Source organism: Camelus bactrianus, chromosome 3 (genome assembly GCF_048773025.1).
Source record: "Camelus bactrianus isolate YW-2024 breed Bactrian camel chromosome 3, ASM4877302v1, whole genome shotgun sequence".
Taxonomy (NCBI): domain Eukaryota; kingdom Metazoa; phylum Chordata; class Mammalia; order Artiodactyla; family Camelidae; genus Camelus; species Camelus bactrianus.
The window spans coordinates 99,191,509-99,211,055 of NC_133541.1; the positions used below are offsets into that span (position 1 = coordinate 99,191,509).

The 19,547-nt window shown below is 33.2% G+C and overlaps 1 protein-coding gene across 1 annotated transcript in view; it reads left to right on the forward strand.

Annotated features, from left to right (window-relative positions):
- Window positions 1-19,547, forward strand: part of UBE2D2 (ubiquitin conjugating enzyme E2 D2) — a 46,499-nt gene that overhangs the window by 21,438 nt on the left and 5,514 nt on the right. Inside the window, exons 2-5 of the mRNA XM_074360758.1 lie at window positions 11,349-11,412; window positions 17,658-17,689; window positions 17,769-17,846; window positions 17,933-18,038. Coding sequence (XP_074216859.1) covers window positions 11,349-11,412; window positions 17,658-17,689; window positions 17,769-17,846; window positions 17,933-18,038 — 280 coding nt within the window. The remainder of the gene's footprint in view (window positions 1-11,348; window positions 11,413-17,657; window positions 17,690-17,768; window positions 17,847-17,932; window positions 18,039-19,547) is intronic.

Below are 19,547 nucleotides of genomic sequence, written 5' to 3' on the forward strand. Positions count from 1 at the left end.
AAATAGAATCTCTTCATTTGTCTTGCTCTTATGGTACTCTAATATCTTTCCCCAAGACAATAGTAAATGTTTCTATTACTGTGTAGAAGATGCTTAATTATATGGCATCTCAAGTGATTTCAATGTGGACAAAGAGCTCCTATCTCTAAGCTTACATAAAGTGAACTTTGAAAAGACGTTTCTTCAGATGTACCCATTCACACTTTTAATACTGTTTAGTGTCTTGTTTTGGAGGTTGAACTGTTCCAGGGAGATGTAAAAATCTTTCCTATCAGTTGGTGTTTTGAATAGTTGTTCTAAAATATAATCCCAGGCTTGTGAAATGGTTCTGACCTTTTTTTTTTTTTTTTACTTGAATTATATTTTCTGTGCTTTGATTCATCACATGAGACAGCTTTGCAAGTATATCACATAGTAAAATTTAACAGCTTACTTGACTATTGGTCACCCATCTTACAGAGATTGTCAGTCTGTAGGAAGACTGATTTAACTATGGACAGATTCATTATTTTGAACCCCTTAGGATAGTTTTGGAGAACTTGCAAAACAGAAACTGACTGTGCTTTGAAAGGGTGAAGAGTAAAGTCTATGAGAAGTATTATTTTTAAGTTTCAAGGGTATATAGTTCTAGGTGAACAGTTTTTATATATTTTAAAATAGAGTACCAAAACTTAACCATACCCTACTGAAATAAAAATAGTATGTATGGGTCTCTTAGGGGGTAGGGGCATAGTTTTACAGGGTATAATGGGAAATAAGATATCATTTTTTATCTCTTTTTGAGGTCTACATTGTCCTGCCACTTTAAGTAGCACAGAAGCACACCAAGATAATGATATTATCATTCATTTATGTCCCCATCTTCTCAAGCTTGGGAACTATAGTACATGGTGAGTAGTGCTGTAGAAGAGTTCTTTAGGTTTCTAGTTTGCTATGTAGTTGTTAATTGAGGTGGAATCAGCTGGTGTACATCCTGATTATTCAAATACCAGGAAGGGAGCTCTTTTCTTAGCATTTCTTAGCATTCAGTATTTTCTTCAGAGCTTTGTGAGTGGTGGAATCTTCTGGCATAGATGCCCCACCATCTGTCTATTAGCACATTGACTCTTCCTATCTACCTGGCTATGTGCTACCTTCATTTTGGAAACAGTGTTGAGGAACATTGACCATGACTTCAGTAATTGAAAGGAGAGGTAATTTTAGATCCTGACAGAGACCCTGTGTGGAGTCTAATTTGCCCTGGCAACTTAGCTACCATTGATCATCAGCACCAGGAGTTGTTAGGAAGGAACAGCTGTTTGACTGTTTTGCTTTTGGTACCCATGTGTACCTCCCTAATATTTTTGTTCCCAGTCTTCTAGAAAAGTTGCGATTTTCTTATACTAACTCCATTACTGAGTCGTCTGCTTTGGCAAAATTCTAAACTTGTTCTTTGTTAGATATATGATCCCATGGCTGCAGTGTCAGAATATTACTGCCTTTCCAAGTGCCTTAATTCATTGACTCTAAGATGCTGTCAATTGAAAGATATGCTCTGAAGAAAGAAAAGCTGTTTCCAGTTAAGCTGGCATGCCATTGATTGTAATATGCAGTTTGATTTCAGGTATATTAAAATATTATTTTACAATCAATGGAAGATGTTATCTTTCTCTAGGTACTTAAAATTAGTCTGTAATTGAACTATCTGTTCTTCAGCAGATGTTTACTGGGCACTCCCCATGGACCAGGGACTGTGCTGGAGGTCAGGTCCCTATTTGTCATTGGGTCAAGAGACATTAAATAATCACACATACAATATAAACCATGCTGAGGTGGTAAGGCAACTTCCATTTTCCCATCATAGTACTTAACAGGAAATAGAATGGAAATGGGAGAGAAGGGCTTCTTGGAAACCTGTCTCTAAGGACAACATTTAAGAGAAGCCTAAATGTGCATGGGGGCAGAGGAGTGTATACTGTTTGAGTCTTGGACTGGTTGAAATTTCAAAATGAATTAATTAAGAAAAAAAGTTTTGAAATGAGTAAATGGTAGTTCATATAGGTAAAATAAGGTCTAAGAAAGATTCTTGACCTTCAATAATGAACAAAGAATATTGTTTTTAATTAGAACATGTCCATCAAAGTGGTTGCTACTGAAGTGCTTCAAGAAACAACTTGTTTCTGATATTATCTGGTCTCACCCCAAAATACTTACTCCATTCAAGTTTAGTAATTAAATCTCAATATACTCTGTTAGTATAGACTAACTTTCTCCTTCCTGACACTAAAGGTGATTAGGCTGAATTAGACTGGACTTCCCCTTGGAAGTTATTTATGTGCTTTTGTTTATCATCTCATTTATAAGTGTTTGAACACCAATTCTGCTTGATTCTGTGCTAGGCATTCATCTGCTTATTCAAACATTTGAATGTCTCTTGTGTTCCATTCTGGGAAAAGGATTAAATTATGTGATATACCTTGTCTCTTCCTCAAGGAGTTTTAAATTAATCATTAAAGAGGTATAGGTAAGAGTATACAGAAGTTAACTTTTGATAGTTGTGGATTAAAAAATTGACCATGAACTATTACTATACAGTACCATGTATGGTACTAGATTTGTACAGTACAGTTAATGAACAATTAGTTGCTTGGAGAAAGAAGAATGTCCCAGGGGAATAAAAAAGACTTTTTTTCATCCTGATAAGGCAGTTAACAGTAATCCTTTTAATTGGAGGTGTTCAGTGTTGATATGTTTTAAAATCATTACTGTGCTATTGTGAAGATAGATAAAAGTAAACTGGGACTTTGCCTTTTTAAAGTAATTTTTAACCTCAGTTTCATAATTGGATTAATTATATGCATTGTCAGAATTTCATATTGATTTCTCCTTTTTGAAACTTTAAATGTGCCAAGCAAATTTGAATGCCTTATAATGAAATTATAGTTTATTTTATGGAAATATCTTACAAATCTGAACTTAGTATATTTTTTTGAGGAACAAGAGCCCAGTTTTTAATTTAATCATTTCTTGCATTTGAAGTACTCCTCGATGACATCTTTTGCCTGAGACTCTTTGCCATAGTCCCTAACCACCACACAACTGCAGCCAACCACTTTACAGGCTTTTCCCTCTCTGTCAATTTCCCAGAGACCTACCCATTCCCCTAGTTTCTTGTTGTCATCAACCTTAATCAGGTTGATTTGGTGCTCAGCACAAAGGGCCTCCACCAACTTGACATACATAGGCTCATCACAGTTGGATGCAAGCACACAAAGATGGGCTTGGCGCTTGTCTAAAGCTTTGGCAGCTTCATGAATTCCGCGTGCTAGGCCATAGTGGATGAGGGCGGTCTTCAGCACCTCTTGCAGAGCATGAATTCACAAATTTTTATTTAAAACTTCTTTCATATAGTTGAGTTTTCCCACTTGCTGAATAGTGATAGACCTCATTATACTCTGACTTCCTGATTCCAATCCCCAATGCCCCCTCCTCCTTGCCCCTTTATTAGAGTGTAGCCCTGGTTACATAATTAAGGTCAATAATGAGTCTAAAGAAAGAATTTCTTTAAAATTTTGTAACTTTTTGAATTCCTTAAACTTAGGGTAATCAAACTTTCCTTTATTACACAGAGTTTTACTTCATAAGTACAGTAAGATACCTTGCTTAGCTTTTAGGTTGTGATGTGAATAGTATAAGCTTTCAGTATTTAAATTTTATAGTACAGCAGATAGGATTGTATAAATGATAAATTTTGCTAGTATCATTATACAGCATACCATTTCCCTTTTAAAAGATACGTGCTTCATGGGAAAAATGTCTTTTCCTCTTTTTTATCTAGAAAACCTGTTTTAAGGCCAGAAACACATCAGTTATATGTTTGATCAGTATTGGAAACTATCAACATTGTCCCGCAGATAGCACTTGTAAGGATTTCCTGAAACTTGATAAAAGTGATTTTAAAAAGCAGGGGAGGATATAGCTCAAGTGGCAGAGTGCATGCTTGGCATGCACGGGATCCTGGGTTCAGCCCCTAGTACCTCCTCTAAAAATAACTAACTAAATAAACAAATAAACAAACCTGGTTATCCCCTCCAAACAACAACAAAAATTTTTTTAATTAAAAAAATCCCTGTCTCTGAAAATTAATAGAAACATATAATCTGCCTTGGAAAGGGAATTCATGTTGTAGTATCTATATCTGAAAAGCTACTCATACATGAGCTTTCTCTTGTTATAAACATTCTCTTAAAACACTTTGAGCATAACATTATGAATATATTTAATACCACTGAACTGTTCACTGAAAAATGGATGAGATGGATGAAGATTTTCTCCCAAGTATTTTTGTGGTTATTTTGGTTTTGTTCTATCCAGAGTAATAAAACACAGCAAAATAGAGGAAAAAAAAGGATAAGATGGTAAACTTTGTGTTATGTGTATTTTACCACAATAAAAAAAACTAACAACACTGAAGTAATTCATAGTCCAGATTGGGGAGACAAGGTGTAGATGAGAGAAATAACTTTAGGACAGTTTTAGCCATGTTGTGTAGATTTCTCTATGTCATACTTAAAAGTCTTTTATTCTAAAACACTAATATTTCTTTGTCTGGGATAAAAAATGTTCTTGGTTCCTTCAGACTTATTTCTGACTTTACCACAAACATTTTGTAAGAATAAAACTTTGAATGAGGAATGTGGCATTGAAAGAATGGGCTAAGGAAAGAAGCAAAGCCTGGTTTTGTGTCCAAACAGTAGTGTTTTCTTTATGCCAGACTTCTTTAGAACTTTGAATATTCTTATAAGGATGTGGATTATAACATTTCCCAAACTTACTTGACCCCTAAACTTATGACCAAACCATGCTGTTTTAGTTATTTAACTTCCTTGTTTTATAGATGTGAAAGCTCTGATCTGGAGAAGTTGAATGACTTGCTTAAAGTTACCTAAGAGCAGAAAAATGAGAAAACATCAAAGGATGTGAGACTTGGGAAAACTGAATTCTGCCTATTACCCCTGCTGATATCAGCAAGAACGTAAACAGGTTATAGAATAACCACTATAATCCTTACAGAAACTTATTTTCATTAACGTAATTACACATGAGATGGTTAGTTTCCAATATGTGCAGTGTAAAAATCTCCGTGCAGTTTTTGATAGGACCAATTATTAAAGTAAACTTAGAAAATAGCCATCTATTAAACATTGTGAAGAAAACTCCTCTGTAATAATTGAAACATCTCAGTTTAATAGTGAATAAGTTGTGTGAAACATTAACTGTAGAGTTGATGATAAAATTATAATTAAAAAAGTGTTCCCCTCAAGCACCAACACATTTTCTGATGATACCAAATAAACTTATATCCCAGATTTCTGTAGCAGCTGATGATGATGATGAAAGTCGTCTTGGACATTTAATGATTGTCGGCAAGAAATGTACTGCTGAAGTGGACTTAAAGAAGGATTACTGAATGGTAATGAATGAAAGTTCAGAAGGAGGATAGTGTCTGTTAGGTTCATCTCCGTGTTCTCGGACGTTGGCAGATGGATTGACCTCCTGGTTAAGCATGTTCTTGGGAATAATTTTCCCTTCTCTAGGCAGTGATCAGGTTTGCAAGTTCCAGTGTGCTGAACAATACACATATTTTTGCCTGTGTGTATGGATTGAGGGAATAATTTTAAAAAACCTGTATACGTAATAAAAGGCATGTGTGCGTGATTAAAAAGGGGTTGAGGAGACTTGTTAGTTAAGTTGAAGTGTTTATCTAGAAAAATTCACGTGTATGGGAGTATTTACCAAAACATTGTAATAGTGAAAAATAGGAGTTAAATTAAATGTCCATCGACTAAAGAAAGGAAATGATATGGTTTAGACATCTAGTAGCAAAATAAACAGCAGTAAAAAGGAATAAACTAAATCTTCATAGAAAAATATCTTAATATATTGAAGGGAAAGCAAAGTATAGAATACATACCATATGATACTTTTAAAAACAAGATAACGAGACTACATTGTTTATGGACACATAGAAAAGTATAAAAGAATGCAGGAGATTGATAAACACTAAATTCAGGATAATCTTTACTCTGGAGAGGATAAATAGAAGATTTCTTAAAGATCCAGAGTTGATATGGTGATGTTTAGATTGGGAAAAACTTGATGGTAGGTTTGTGGTGGGTATTTTGTGTACTTTCAGTTGACTTGAATTTTTTAAAGGAAGTACAGACTTCAATCTCGAATAAGGTTACCACTTCTGCTTATACTCACTTCAGGGGAAGATGGATATTGATACATGTTTCCATCAGTTTGTCTGTCTTTAAAATAGAAGGCAACATTATTAAGAGAGAAATGGAAAATATTTGAGAATAACAAGGGATTAAGTCTATCAGTGCCAGATGATTTGAGATTCTGTAATTTGATGTTAAAAATTATAATGTCTCTTTCAAACTCAAACTTAAGATAACTATGAGTTACTAATATTTCCTGAGTTTTAAGAATTTGTAATTTTAAATACTCTAGCAGTTACTTTCAAATATTAGCTTCAAGTGTTATGTTGGACACATAAATTAACATTTCTTTTGCAACCGTAGTAAGATAGGAGTAGGGTTGGGAGAATGCAGTACTATGGTAATGACAGACTGCTTCCCTTCATTGTGTCTTGAAAATGTGAAACATACCTTGTCCTTTTAAGTCTCACCCCTTTCTTGATTTCTTCGTCTTGTGCTACCATTTTACCCTTCACTTTCCCTTCCCTTTTAGTCTTGCTGGTGGTGAGTTTTTGAACCTTGCCTTTTGTCTCTGATGCTTAATTTGTCAAACATAAAGGCAGTGAAGATTTAGTGTCCATCATGATTTTCTGGGGGGCTTATTAAAATGCATATTGTTGGACTACACTTCAGAGTTTCTGTTTCAGTAGGTCTGGTTGGAGCCTGAGAATTTGCATTTCTAAGTTTTCTTGTGATAATGATGCTACTCTGCCAGGATCTCATTTTTGCGAGCTACTATTAGTTTAGCTATTACTTCTTTGCAGTTCAGACATCTTAAAGGAGGGATCAGTTTAATTTCCTGGGTAACATAGATTCTCAGACTTTCTAACTTGTACATTTCTAATATTTTTAGATTCAGACTAAAAAAGCATTATATAGTAGATCATGTATAGTAGAACACTATGTCCTTACTCTAATTACTAATAACATATTTTCCTTGGATTAGATACTTTGTATCTTATTTTCTTATAAAATTGAGAATTGGTTTAGACTATCTTTTTTGACATTGAAATTATGGTTATATGAATCATAATCCCTGCTTAAATCTTACCTTATCCTGATTATTACCACCAAAGATCCTTGATTTGTATAGCAGTATTTAGAACTATTAAAACTAGGAGGCAGTTTTCTGTGAAATTAACAATAATTTCTCATTTTCCATCTTGTTCCTTTCACCTTATGCCATAGAGTAAAGACCAAAATGGTGAAACAGATCTGTGTTCTATGCTATCTATATTTTGCTTCATAATTGTTAAGACTGGGAAAAGAGGGTTTTTAAAAAATTGCTAATAGTAGCATTAACTTTTACCAACTAATGGCCTAATTGAGGGCTTAAAGATACAGTGAAAGGGAAATCTACATATCCCTTGCAGGACCCCCTCCCCCCAGAGTTAGGAAGTTTCCTTTCTTTTTGCTGTAGTGCTATGATACAGAAATACCTGAGGCTCAGATGTTTTAGTGTTCTGTTTTCTTTAATAGTGGTCTATTTTAAAGAAGGGCTAATCCTTTGTAGAGTAGATATTCTGAAGGAGTAATGTAAAGCATTATTATTACCCCTGTGTATCTCTTCATTGTAAATCATAATCCAGAGCCAAAAAACATAGTAGTTGGAAATGTATTTAAGTTCATAGTCAGTTAAACCTTATTTGAAAATAATTAAATTAATTTGGTATAGGGTTTTGGGGCTGTTTGAACTAAGATGAGAAACACTTAGGAAAGTTACAGAGAATCAATATTATTTATAACCCTTAATCTTTGAAAATATTAGTTCTGCTATATACCTAGAAACAAAGGGAGTATACAGCATCAAAGAAAAAATTTTAACTTGAGAGCTATTTAGTAAAATGCATAGTTGCTCCCAAAATAAGACCTTTGTTTTAATATTTTTTTAGATTCCAAGAAAAGTTAGAATATAAAATCTTCTAGAAATTGAAGGTTCTCTACCTTAACTGTCAAAGTTCCTCCTCCCTCTTTTTTTCTAAATTTAATTATATATACTTTATTTCTCTAGTCCTCTTTCTACAGAAAAGATGATTTTCTATAAACAGAAAAATCCCGTGGTTTGGGGTTTTGTCCTAGCTTGTCAATCCCATAAATATGTAATTTACTATATGATATATGAGACAAATGTGAGTACTATTTCTTTTAGAATGAAAAGTCAAAGATATTAATGTATAGGTATAAAGCCACATGATAAAACCAACTGTTAAACAAAAAGCAGCCTGATCTATATTAGGGTGCTCTGCTCAAGTGATCTTTCTAGATCAGTTCCTTTATTAAATTCTGAGATTCAGCTTTAATTTTAATCTTAATTCAGAGACATCAAATTTTGTAGCTTCTGTAGTTTATTCAGTCTAATTGGATTTTCACCATTTTGATAACCCTTCAGTTGGCCACAACTTTTAATAGTTATTTTAATCCAAATTTATAGTAAGAACTGGTAATATATTTTTCAAATAGGCGATAAATACACTTGTTAAAAGGTATAAAGGGAATACAAACAGTTCCCATTCTCACCTCCAAAGCAAGCTTTCCTTCCTGAAGGTAAACACTGTTGACTAGTCTCTTTTGTATTCTTCAGAGATATTTTATGCATATACAAAGATGAATGGGTATATATACTTTTTTAATAAACAACTTTTAAGATATATATTATATACAGTAAAACTCAACAATTTTAAATATACAGTTTGAGTTTTAATAAATGCATACACAGTTATGCAGTCCCTACCAAATCATCATATAGAATATTTCCATAACCCCCGGTATTTTCCTCATGTGTCTTTGTAGTCAGTCTCCTTCAACTCCCTCTAGCCCTTAAAACTGTTGATCTGCTTTCTGTTACTATAAATTTGCCTTTTCTAGAATGTCATATCAATGGAATCATACAGAGTGTAGTGTTTTCATTTCTGACTTCTTTCACTTAGCATTATGCTTTTGACATTCATCTATATGAGTGCCTTGAGGCACAGAAGTGTAATGAGTGTAAATTGTCTGTAATCGTAAGTTTAGGTTAAGGTTTTTTAAATTGTATCATACTGGCTCATGAAGTGGACTGATGGATTTTTTTTTTAATGGCTTAAATTTTTTTCCTTTCAGTTTTGTTGAGATAGAATTGATTTACAACACTGTAAGTTTACAGTGTACATCATAATGATTTGACTTACATATATCATGAAGTAATTACTATAAGTTTAGTGAACATCATCTCATATAGATACAAAATAAAAGGAAAAGAAAAATTTTTTTCTTGTGATGAGGACTCTTAGGATTTACTCTCTTAACAACTTTCATGTGTAACATACAGCAGTGTTAATTATGTTTATCGTGTTGTACATTACATCCCTAGTACTTATTTATCTTATAAGTGGAAATTTGTGCCTTCTGACTGCCTTCATCCAGTTCCCCCTCACCCTCCCTCTGATAACCACAAATCTGATCTCTTTTTCTATCTGTTTGTTTTTGAAGTATAGTTCACATGCAATACTTTGTTAGCTCCTAGTGTACAACATAGTTGTTTGATATTTCTATACATTACAAAATGATCACCACCTGATCAATGTTGTATTCAACTTAGGTAAGTCTTACCTCTTGATGTTAAACCTTGGTGTCAGCATGGAAGAAGGTGATTTAATTTGAAAGGAGCTAAGTATTTAAAAGATAAATCACAATTAAAAATCCATTTAATGAACATGGCAGAACTTCAGAATAGCTTGTTCAACTCAAATTATATTTTAACAACAACCTATTGCTATATTAGTCAAAAAAGTAGATTAACTTTTGTGTTTCACATCAAGCAAGTGGTCTTAGTTATACTGACCTGTATTACAAACATTTGGGAATGGGAACTGTACAATAGGTTTTTCCCCCTTGAAATGGACAAGGAATCTCTGTTTTAGAGAAATACAGAATACCAAAATTGAGATATGCTAGAAAGTGAATATTGTTAAATCTTTATCTCTGTATCTTGTAATAACTTTTAATGATAAAGAATATGAAAACAAATATATGTATATATATGCATGACTGGGACATTATGCTGTACACCAGAAATTGACATGTTGTAACTGACTGTACTTCAATTAAAAAAAAAATCTTTATCTCAATCCTGGCACTTTTGAAAAACAAAAGAAAACTTTATTTCTGTATTTTATGCTTTGTCCTCCAACTATAAAACAGAATAATTGGTGTACCCAAATGACTAGCTGAGTAAGTTAACTTAGAAGAAGGGGCTTATAGGAATAGCTGTGTGCTGCAAGTTACATTTATGTAAAAAAGTGTATTTATGTAACTCATTAATAAGATTTGAATAGTTTTTATTATATCTGTAAAATACTGAATTTTACTGTTTTTACTGTGGTAGTTTTAAAATACAATTAAAACTAGTTCTTCCTTGGAGCTTGTTTTTATCTCAAGTACCAAGCCAAGGGGAAAGGGAATATAGTATGATTTCCTGCTTTGTGGTTTTTCAGGCATCCCCACCCAATAACAAATCTCAAGTTTGTGGCTCTTATATTAAAATAGCTAAGAAGCTGACATCTGTTTGTAGAACATTACTCCAAGTACATGTCTCTCATTATAAAAACTTACGATGGGTTGTATTCAGCCAGCCTTTGTTATATATCCTTTTTTAAGTTTTTTCTACTAACTTTGGAGCCCCAGTAGTAGATAAGAGCTGAAAACATACCACATCTGGTCAGATGGTCCCATATAGAACATGTATGATTTTAAGAGCTTGTCTCAAGTGTAACCTAACACTTTTGAGGTGCAAAAACTCGCCATAGATCTGTTTTGAAAATTAGTAAGTGAATTTTTAAATTTAAAACAGTTTTTGTTGTTCTTTAGTACATAAACATGTTTACTTTCCTTATATTTATCCACTAAACTCTGAACAAAGCAAAAATGACCCACTTTTTTAAATATACATTTGCATTCAAGAATCCCAAATACTTCAAAGATTTCACCAGTCTACCCCTCTCCGAAGGAGTGCTCCTAAAAGAGCTTTATTGGTGGGACAGAGAATATTGGTAACAGTGACAATTTTATTAATGGATAAAAGTTACACTTATATTGAATACATGTCTTTCTTTTCTCCTTCTTAAGGAATTGAATGATCTGGCACGGGACCCCCCAGCACAGTGTTCAGCAGGTCCCGTTGGAGATGATAGTAAGTATCTCAAAGGACTGATAGAGTAAAACATAAAACATTATAACAGTCTGTCTCTGGGGAACTCTGGGACTGATAAATATACATCCCTTAAGATTATTTTGTGTGAAGAGATAATTCTACTCTAGGATAAAGAGTTGGTGTTTACCCTTACTTGCCTATGAAAGGTGTGGTTTTATGTATATCCCATCATCTTCTGTACTGTTTATTACATTTTGAACCTCTTCTGTGAAACATTGTATGTGTAGTTGTCCTGGCTGCTTCCTACCTATCCTTCATCCTTTCTGGGTATTTTCCTGGGGCAAAATATTCAAGCTGTTACCTATAACAAGCTATTTTTCTTTAAGTAAGTTAACACTAAGGATGATAGGGGTGTGTGGGTGTGTGGGTCTGTGTCTCTCTGTCTCTCTGTCTTTCTGTTGGCTCATACTTGTGAAGACAGGTACAATTTGTTTATCTTTAATGTCCAATTTATCTCCCTAATCCTGTCTAAAATAATTCATTAGATCTTATCATACATGTTGGATAATAATTTTCCTTTTGTTTTTCTTTGTCTCAGCTCAGCCTTTTCCCCTTATGTCATCATCTAACCTTTTTAAAATGGAGGATATTTGAATAAGACTGTGTTTTATGACACACAACTAATTCACACATAAAAATGCAACATTTAGCAAATAGGGAAAAAATGAGCTTGGAAACATTTGTGTAAGAGGAGTATATAGATTAAGACAAAAAATAAATAAATACGAGGTTATATTAGCTTATGTGTAAAATTTTTTCCAGACTTTTTAAAAGAGTGTTGGTTTTGGTTTGCTAAATAAGAATTAAAGCAAAGCCCTTTTACGAGGATTGCTTTATAGATAAAACAGATAGATGTTATAAATTATAAGACTAAGTACATGTGATGAAAAATCCCATTTACATTATTATGTTCAGACATGTGCAGTATGAGTAACTATAGTATTTGATAGGACAGGCCAAGTACTTAAACACACATTATCTCATTTAGGCCTCACAATTTTTTTAGGTGAGTGGAATAGAAGTTGTAAACTATTTTAGAGAAGAATCTAGTGAAAGGCTTTTGGAGGTTCCCAAAGGGGACTCATTCTCAGATTTTCTGATTCTAGCTTTATCATTCCATGGTATCATATAGTCCATCTGTGTCAGTGTAATCTTTCAATTGAAAAAGTGTTTTTATTTCAGGTAAATTCCTCAAAGTAGAGAGTGGCTGATTTTTGATTTAAAATATTTGAAGTCTGGTGTTTAGATTTCATTTTTGAAGTTCTATAGTCTGCTAAATAACTTGCCTTTGCTTTGCTCCTACTACAGTTAGTACTATCACATTCCTTTCTCAGATAGAAAACTGGTTACCCTGGAAAGTTAACCTCCCCCAAGGCATAAACAATAAGAGAAAAAAAATAGGTAAATTAGACTTCATGAAAATTTAAAATTTAGGTGCTGAAAATGATAGCATTAAGAAAGTAAAAAGACACACATAATGAGAGAAAAATTTTGCAAACCATATATCTGATGAGGAATATTTATCCAAAGTATATTTAAAAACTGTATCTGAATAGTATAAAGATAAATAACCTAATTTTAAAATGAACAAAGGCTCTGAATAGACATTTCTCCAAAGAAGATATGCAAATGACCAATAAGCACATGGAAAGATGTTCAGTATCACTAGTCATCAGGGAGATGCATATCAAAACCATAATGAGATACAACTTTATACCTACTAGAATGGCTAGAAACAAAAAATCAAGTAATAAGTGTTGATGAGGATGTGGAGAAATTTGAACCTGCAGATATTGCTGGTAGGAATGTAAGATGGTACAGCCAGTTTGGAAAACAGTCTGACAGTTCCCCAAAAAATTAAACATAGAATTACCATATGAGTCAGTGAGTTCAGTTCTAGGTGTATATCCAAGAGAAATGAAAACATATCCATACAAAAACTCACGCATCAATGTTCATAGAAGCATTATTTATAATAGCCAAAAAGTGAAAACAACATCAAATGCCCACCAACTGATGAAGGGATAAATAGGATGTGGTATACCCATACATTGGAAAATTATTTGGCAATAAAAAGGAATGAAATATTCATGTATACTACAAGAATGAGCCTTAAAAACATTACGCTGAAGGGAGAGGGTATAGCTCAGTGGCAGAGCGCATGCTTAGCATGCACAAGATCCTGGGTTCAATCCCCAGTACCTCCATTAAAAAAATAAGTAAGCCTAATTACCTCCCCCACAAAAACCAAAAACAAACAAACAAACAAACATTACACTGAGTGAGAGAAGCCAAATACAAAAGACCACATATTGTATGATTCCATTTATAATGAACTATCCAGAATAGTCAAATCCATAGAGACAGAAAATAGATAATGGTTGCATAGGACTGGAGATTGGGTGTAATGGGTGTAATGGATATGGTGTTTCTTTTTGGAGTGATAAAGATGTTCTAAAATTGATTGTGGTGATAATTGCCCAACTCTGAATATACAAAACATCATTGAATTATGTTTTCATTGGATGAATTGTATGTTATGTTGGATTATCTCTCAATAAAGTTGTTTAAAATAATAATAATAATAACTCTTCCCTTAACTCTGTACTTTCCAGTTCAGCTTTCAGTGTCTTGTCTCACATTGCTAAACTATCAACAGTACCTACCTTCTAAAAGAAAATAAGGAAAAACTCCTTAGGGACAGAATAACTTCCTTACATTTAGTCATCTAGATACTGTTTGCTGATGTTATACTTTAAAATTTGTGTTAGTGTTTGAGAACATTTGAGGATGAATTACCATCAAAAAGTGTTGTCTCCTTGAACTACATTAGGATAAAACAGTGTAATTGGATAGCTAAATGCCCTTTCATCATCTTACTTTTGTTTTAAGGAGATGAAATTTAATCTTAGGAGGAAGAGAGAAACTGTTGGCCAAAGTGAAACTTTCTGAGCTCCTTTTGACTATCCTAGCTCTCAGATCTTCAGCACTACATGTTATTGATATTTAGTGTAAGAATAAAGTGGGAGACTTATGCTTTATTTTTAAATATGCAGATTTTAATGTGCCGTTTAATTTTTTCCCACTTTTCCGCAAAGATGTGGCAAGCAGGAAGAAGGGTACTTCCTGAAAGGAGAAGTAAGCTGAAAATTTATTGGTTATATAATCTGCTTGGTTTTCTTTTATTTTGAACACTTGCTGAATGTGACTCTTAAGAGATCTGTACTTGAATTTCAAATGTAGTTCTCTTGAAAGACTCAAACTGTATACAGAACTTTGTATAATCTCAAACTATAACAGATATTCTCATTATTCTTTTTAACCTCAGAGCTTCATCCTAAAGAGTAATCATTGAGCTGTGAACTTGACATTTAAAGTCTCAAAAGAGATTGTAGCTTTCTGAAGTGAGTGTAGCTTCGGTTTGTATAATTTGGTTTGAGAGCGTCAAACGCAAAGTGGTTAGTGGGAGCTTTTTTCTTTTGTTTTTGTACTATGAAGACTTTTAAATTGGTACCATGAATTTTTATTTTTAATAGCTCCTAAGATTGATCCTTAAATGAAAGGTTTTTAGAATAGATGTTTATATAAACTATAGCAGTATTTTACGCTTATGGCCAAACATTTTACCCAGTAAGTATTTCTGGAGTTAGTTCTACTTGGAACCTGTAGTGATTGAACTATTTACAAAACCACTTGTAGTTTGAGACAAATGAGGTATTCGCTGACTACCTTCTTTTCCCCTCCTTTTTTTTTTTTTTTTTTTTAATATTTCCACTTAAAAAATCTAGAAGTCTAAGAGAGTTCCAGAGGGAGACCTAAGTCAGTGATTCCAATAGACAGTCTTATATTTAAGCTGTGTGGCAGAATACACAATTAAGATTTACATGATAAGTCTTCAAATGGCTTTTGTTAGTTAAATCAATCTTAATGTGTTTTAATTTTGTCTTTGCCTTTTGTTGGCATTGTACATTCTAGATCATTTTAACAAGAGGCATAAACTAGACAGTTTCACATAGAGGCAATCGGAAGGAATTTATGGATTTGGACTGATAACCCAGTAGATTTTCATGACTCCTTAGTCTTCTTATTTCCTCCCTGTGTCAGGAGTCTGTTGGTTTGGGAGGAGGGTATAGCTTAGTGGTAGAATGTATGCCTAGCATGCATGAGGTCCTGGGTTCAATCCCCAGTGCTTCCATTAAAAAAATAAAAAAACAAACTTAATTACCTCCCTCTTCCTCCCAAAAACAAAATAAACAAAAAGAATTTTTTAAAAAACAAAACAAAACAAAACAAGCTGAAGGCTCACCTTGCAAGTGAGCCATCCTCTTTTGAAAAAAAAAAAAAAAGTCAGCTGGTTTGGGTTGCTCACATAAAATACCAGTGACAACTTCCTTTTAGTTTGCCCAGATCCTAGTGTGAATGTTAAGTGCTAAGTAGCTTGCTTAAAAGTGAAAACTCTGGCTTTTTTTTTTAACACCTTTATTATCGTATGATTCCTGTACAGTAAACTACACATATTTCAGATACACAGTTTGATGAATTTTGATAGATGTATACTCCAGTGAAACCACCACCGCAATCAAGGATAGCTAATATTTCCATCACTCCCCAAAAGGTGGAGATTTTGAATTCCCAGTTTATCCCTTCCCACTCCCCTTCCCCCCCCCCAATAACTATAAGTTTGTTCTCTATGTCTGTGAGTCTGTTTCTGTTTCATAGATAGGTTCATTTGTGTCGGGTATTTTTTGGATTCCACATATAAGTGATATCATATGATATTTTTTTTTTCTCTTTCTGACTTACTTCACTTAGAATGACAGTCTCCAGGTCCATCCATGTTGCTGCAAATGGCATTGTTTTATTCTTTTTAATGGCTGAATAGTATTCCATTTTATTTATATACATGCACATACACACATACCACATCTTCTTTATCCAGTTATCTGTTGATGGATATTTGGGTTGTTTCCGTGTCTTGGCTATTGTAAATAGTGCTGCTGTGAACATTGGGGTATGTATGTCTTTTTTAATTGTATTTTCCTCCGGATATATGCCCAGGAATGGGATTGCTGGATCATATGGTAAGTCTATTTTTGGTGTTTTGAGGAATCTCCATACTGTCCTCCATAGTGGCTGCACTAATTTATATTCCCACCAACAATGTAGGAGGGTTCAGTTTTCTCCACACCGTTTCCAGCATTTATCGTTTGTGGGCTTTTTATTGATGGCCATTCTGATTGGTGTGAGGTGATATCCCATTGTAGTTTTGATTTGCATTTCTCTAACAATGAGTGGTGTTGAGCATTTTTTCATGTGCTTGTTGGCCATCTGGACGTCTTCTTTGGAGAAATATCTGTTTAGGTCTTCTTCCCATTTTTTTATAGTGTTGTTTATTTTGTTGATATTAAGCTGTGTAAGCTATTTGTATATTTTGAAAATTGGTCCTTTGTTGGTTGCCTTATATGCAAATATTTTCTTGCATTCTATAGGTTGTCTTTTTGTTTTGTTGATGATATCCTTAGCTGTGTAAAAGCTTTTAAGAAAACTGGCTTTTTTATCTTTGTGCTGTACTTAGTTTCACCACCTTCAGAATGGAACAAGCATCATTTTTTGCATTTTGAAGAGATTCCCTTATTAAACAAGTTTATAATTTATTGAGATTATCCCTAGAGTTTGTATTCAAGCTTGGGGCTTTCTGCTGATGGTTTATTCATTGAGACACCAGTAATTCCAAAGACCTACACATGAGAACTCGTGGAAATTTCTTCTCAGTGTAGAAACTGGTATTTCCTAATTTGAGTATTATATACTTTGAGTTTACTGATTTGCTCTATACCAGTATTATAAAAGGAGTATATTATATACGTGTTGGGGAAATTAAAGTGTTGAATCTTGTGGTTCTTTTTTACCCTTTGAGGTAAGGAAATGCATGTTTAAAAGTGGAACTTTGTACCTTGTCAAGAATTTTGTCTCCCTGACATGAATTTTCAAGATGTTTTAGCCCAAATACTTTCTTTTGTTGAGCTCCTCATCAATGTTCTGTACCTTGCCTAAGTCATTTTTGTTTTTTCTGTTCAGACTCAAACTTGATTCAGATTCCTTATCCTGCCCAAGACTCATCATACTGCTTATAAATGAACTGAGATTAGATATGAAATGATATGTTATTATGGTGTAGGTACACTATGGATATTGCTTCATGATGATTTTTTGTTCTTTTTCAGTGTTCCATTGGCAAGCTACAATAATGGGGCCAGTAAGTATTCAGATTAATTACAGAATAAATAGTTTATGTAATTCACTCATTTTAATCCCACTTTTCTTGTTATCAACAGAATGACAGTCCCTATCAGGGTGGAGTATTTTTCTTGACAATTCATTTCCCAACAGATTACCCCTTCAAACCACCTAAGGTAATTGGAATATAGCACTTGTTTTTTGTCTGCTTTCTATAATACTAATAAACTAGTTTACAAAAAGTTTTTTCCTTTTTTGATAGGTTGCATTTACAACAAGAATTTATCATCCAAATATTAACAGTAATGGCAGCATTTGTCTTGATATTCTACGGTCACAGTGGTCTCCAGCACTAACTATTTCAAAAGGTAATGGAATGGGTATTTGATATCAAAATAAAGCAACTGTGTTTTTTGTCTTTTTAAGATTTTTTTTTTTGAAAAGATTACTCATATTCTTTTTAAGGGGAGGTAGCAGTCCCCCTTATTCTTGAATAGACCTTAAAACCATTGGAGAGAGTTGGATTTTCAAGCATAGATATTCCTTGGTATTGTGACTTGTTCTGTTCATTGTGCTTGCTCTTGAAGCATAGGTTGGAATATGATTGCTTGGTATGAATGTTTTTTCAGAGTATAATTAAAAAGTAGAAGACAAGTAATGTCTCTTCCAACCTTGAGATCCATGATTGGAAGGAATATATAATGTTTCAGAATAGGAAATAATATCTTTTTAGAGGAATGCTTCTGCTATAAACATAGACATTAGTTTCTTGAAGAATGAATATTCAGACTCTAAGGTTTCACCAGCTCTTTTTGTCTTCTTTTTATATTAAACACTTTTTTTTAAGTAACCCTTTTAAGTAACTTTTTTTATCAGTAACCCTTTTTTAAAAATTGAAGTGTAGTTGATTTACAGTGTGTTAATTTCTGGTGTATAGCATAGTGATTCATTTATGTGTGTGTGTGTGTGTATGTGTATGTGTATGTATTTATTCCTTTTCATATTCTTTTTCATTATATGCCATTACACGATTTTGAATATGGTTCCCTTTGTCACCAGGGAAGAGTTTCCTCAAAAGAGTTTTCTATCAGGAACAAATTCATCCTCAAGATAATCAATTTAATATAAATTTTTATTTGGATATCTTTAATCTTTGGTGTATTGTCCTATGTGTATATATTTTTGAAAATTTGTAGAGAAAGTTTCTAACTTTGTAATGAAAGATCCAGTAGTTCTTCTAAATAAGAGCTAATTATATGAGTAGATTGGGGATTTTTTTTTTATATCCCTAAACTGAACATTGTCTTATTTGTTGATTTGAAATTGTCCATCTCCTCAACGTCATACCCAAATGAAGTCACAAGTAGGTTAAATGTTATCAGAATACAAATGTAAGAAACAAACTGCAAAAATGATAATGGGCTAATACATTTAACAGATATGAAGAACATATATAAATTATTGAGAGGAAAAACCAAGATCCCAATATATGAATGGACAAGAAGAAACAAAATAATCAAGGAAGTGAAAAAATTTTAAGTTCATATTCTTTACCTTTTTAATTAACAAAGATCTTTTAAAAAGAAAACTAAAATGTCAGTGAAGTACTTTGAAATGAGTGCTTTTGTATACTACAGATAGAAGTATGTATTTGTATAGTCCAGTCTGTTAGTATGTATTAAAAAGACTTAATCATTCATCTCCTTTGACCCAGTAATTCTAGTTTCATTCATTTGTGCCAAGAAAACAATTCCAAATGTTTAAAAAAAAAAAAAAAAGAAACTTTATGTGCAAGTGAATTTGTGACAGCATTATTTCTGAAAATTAGAAATTACATATTGGTGCCAACAGAGGAAGAAGTTCTAGCACATGCATTC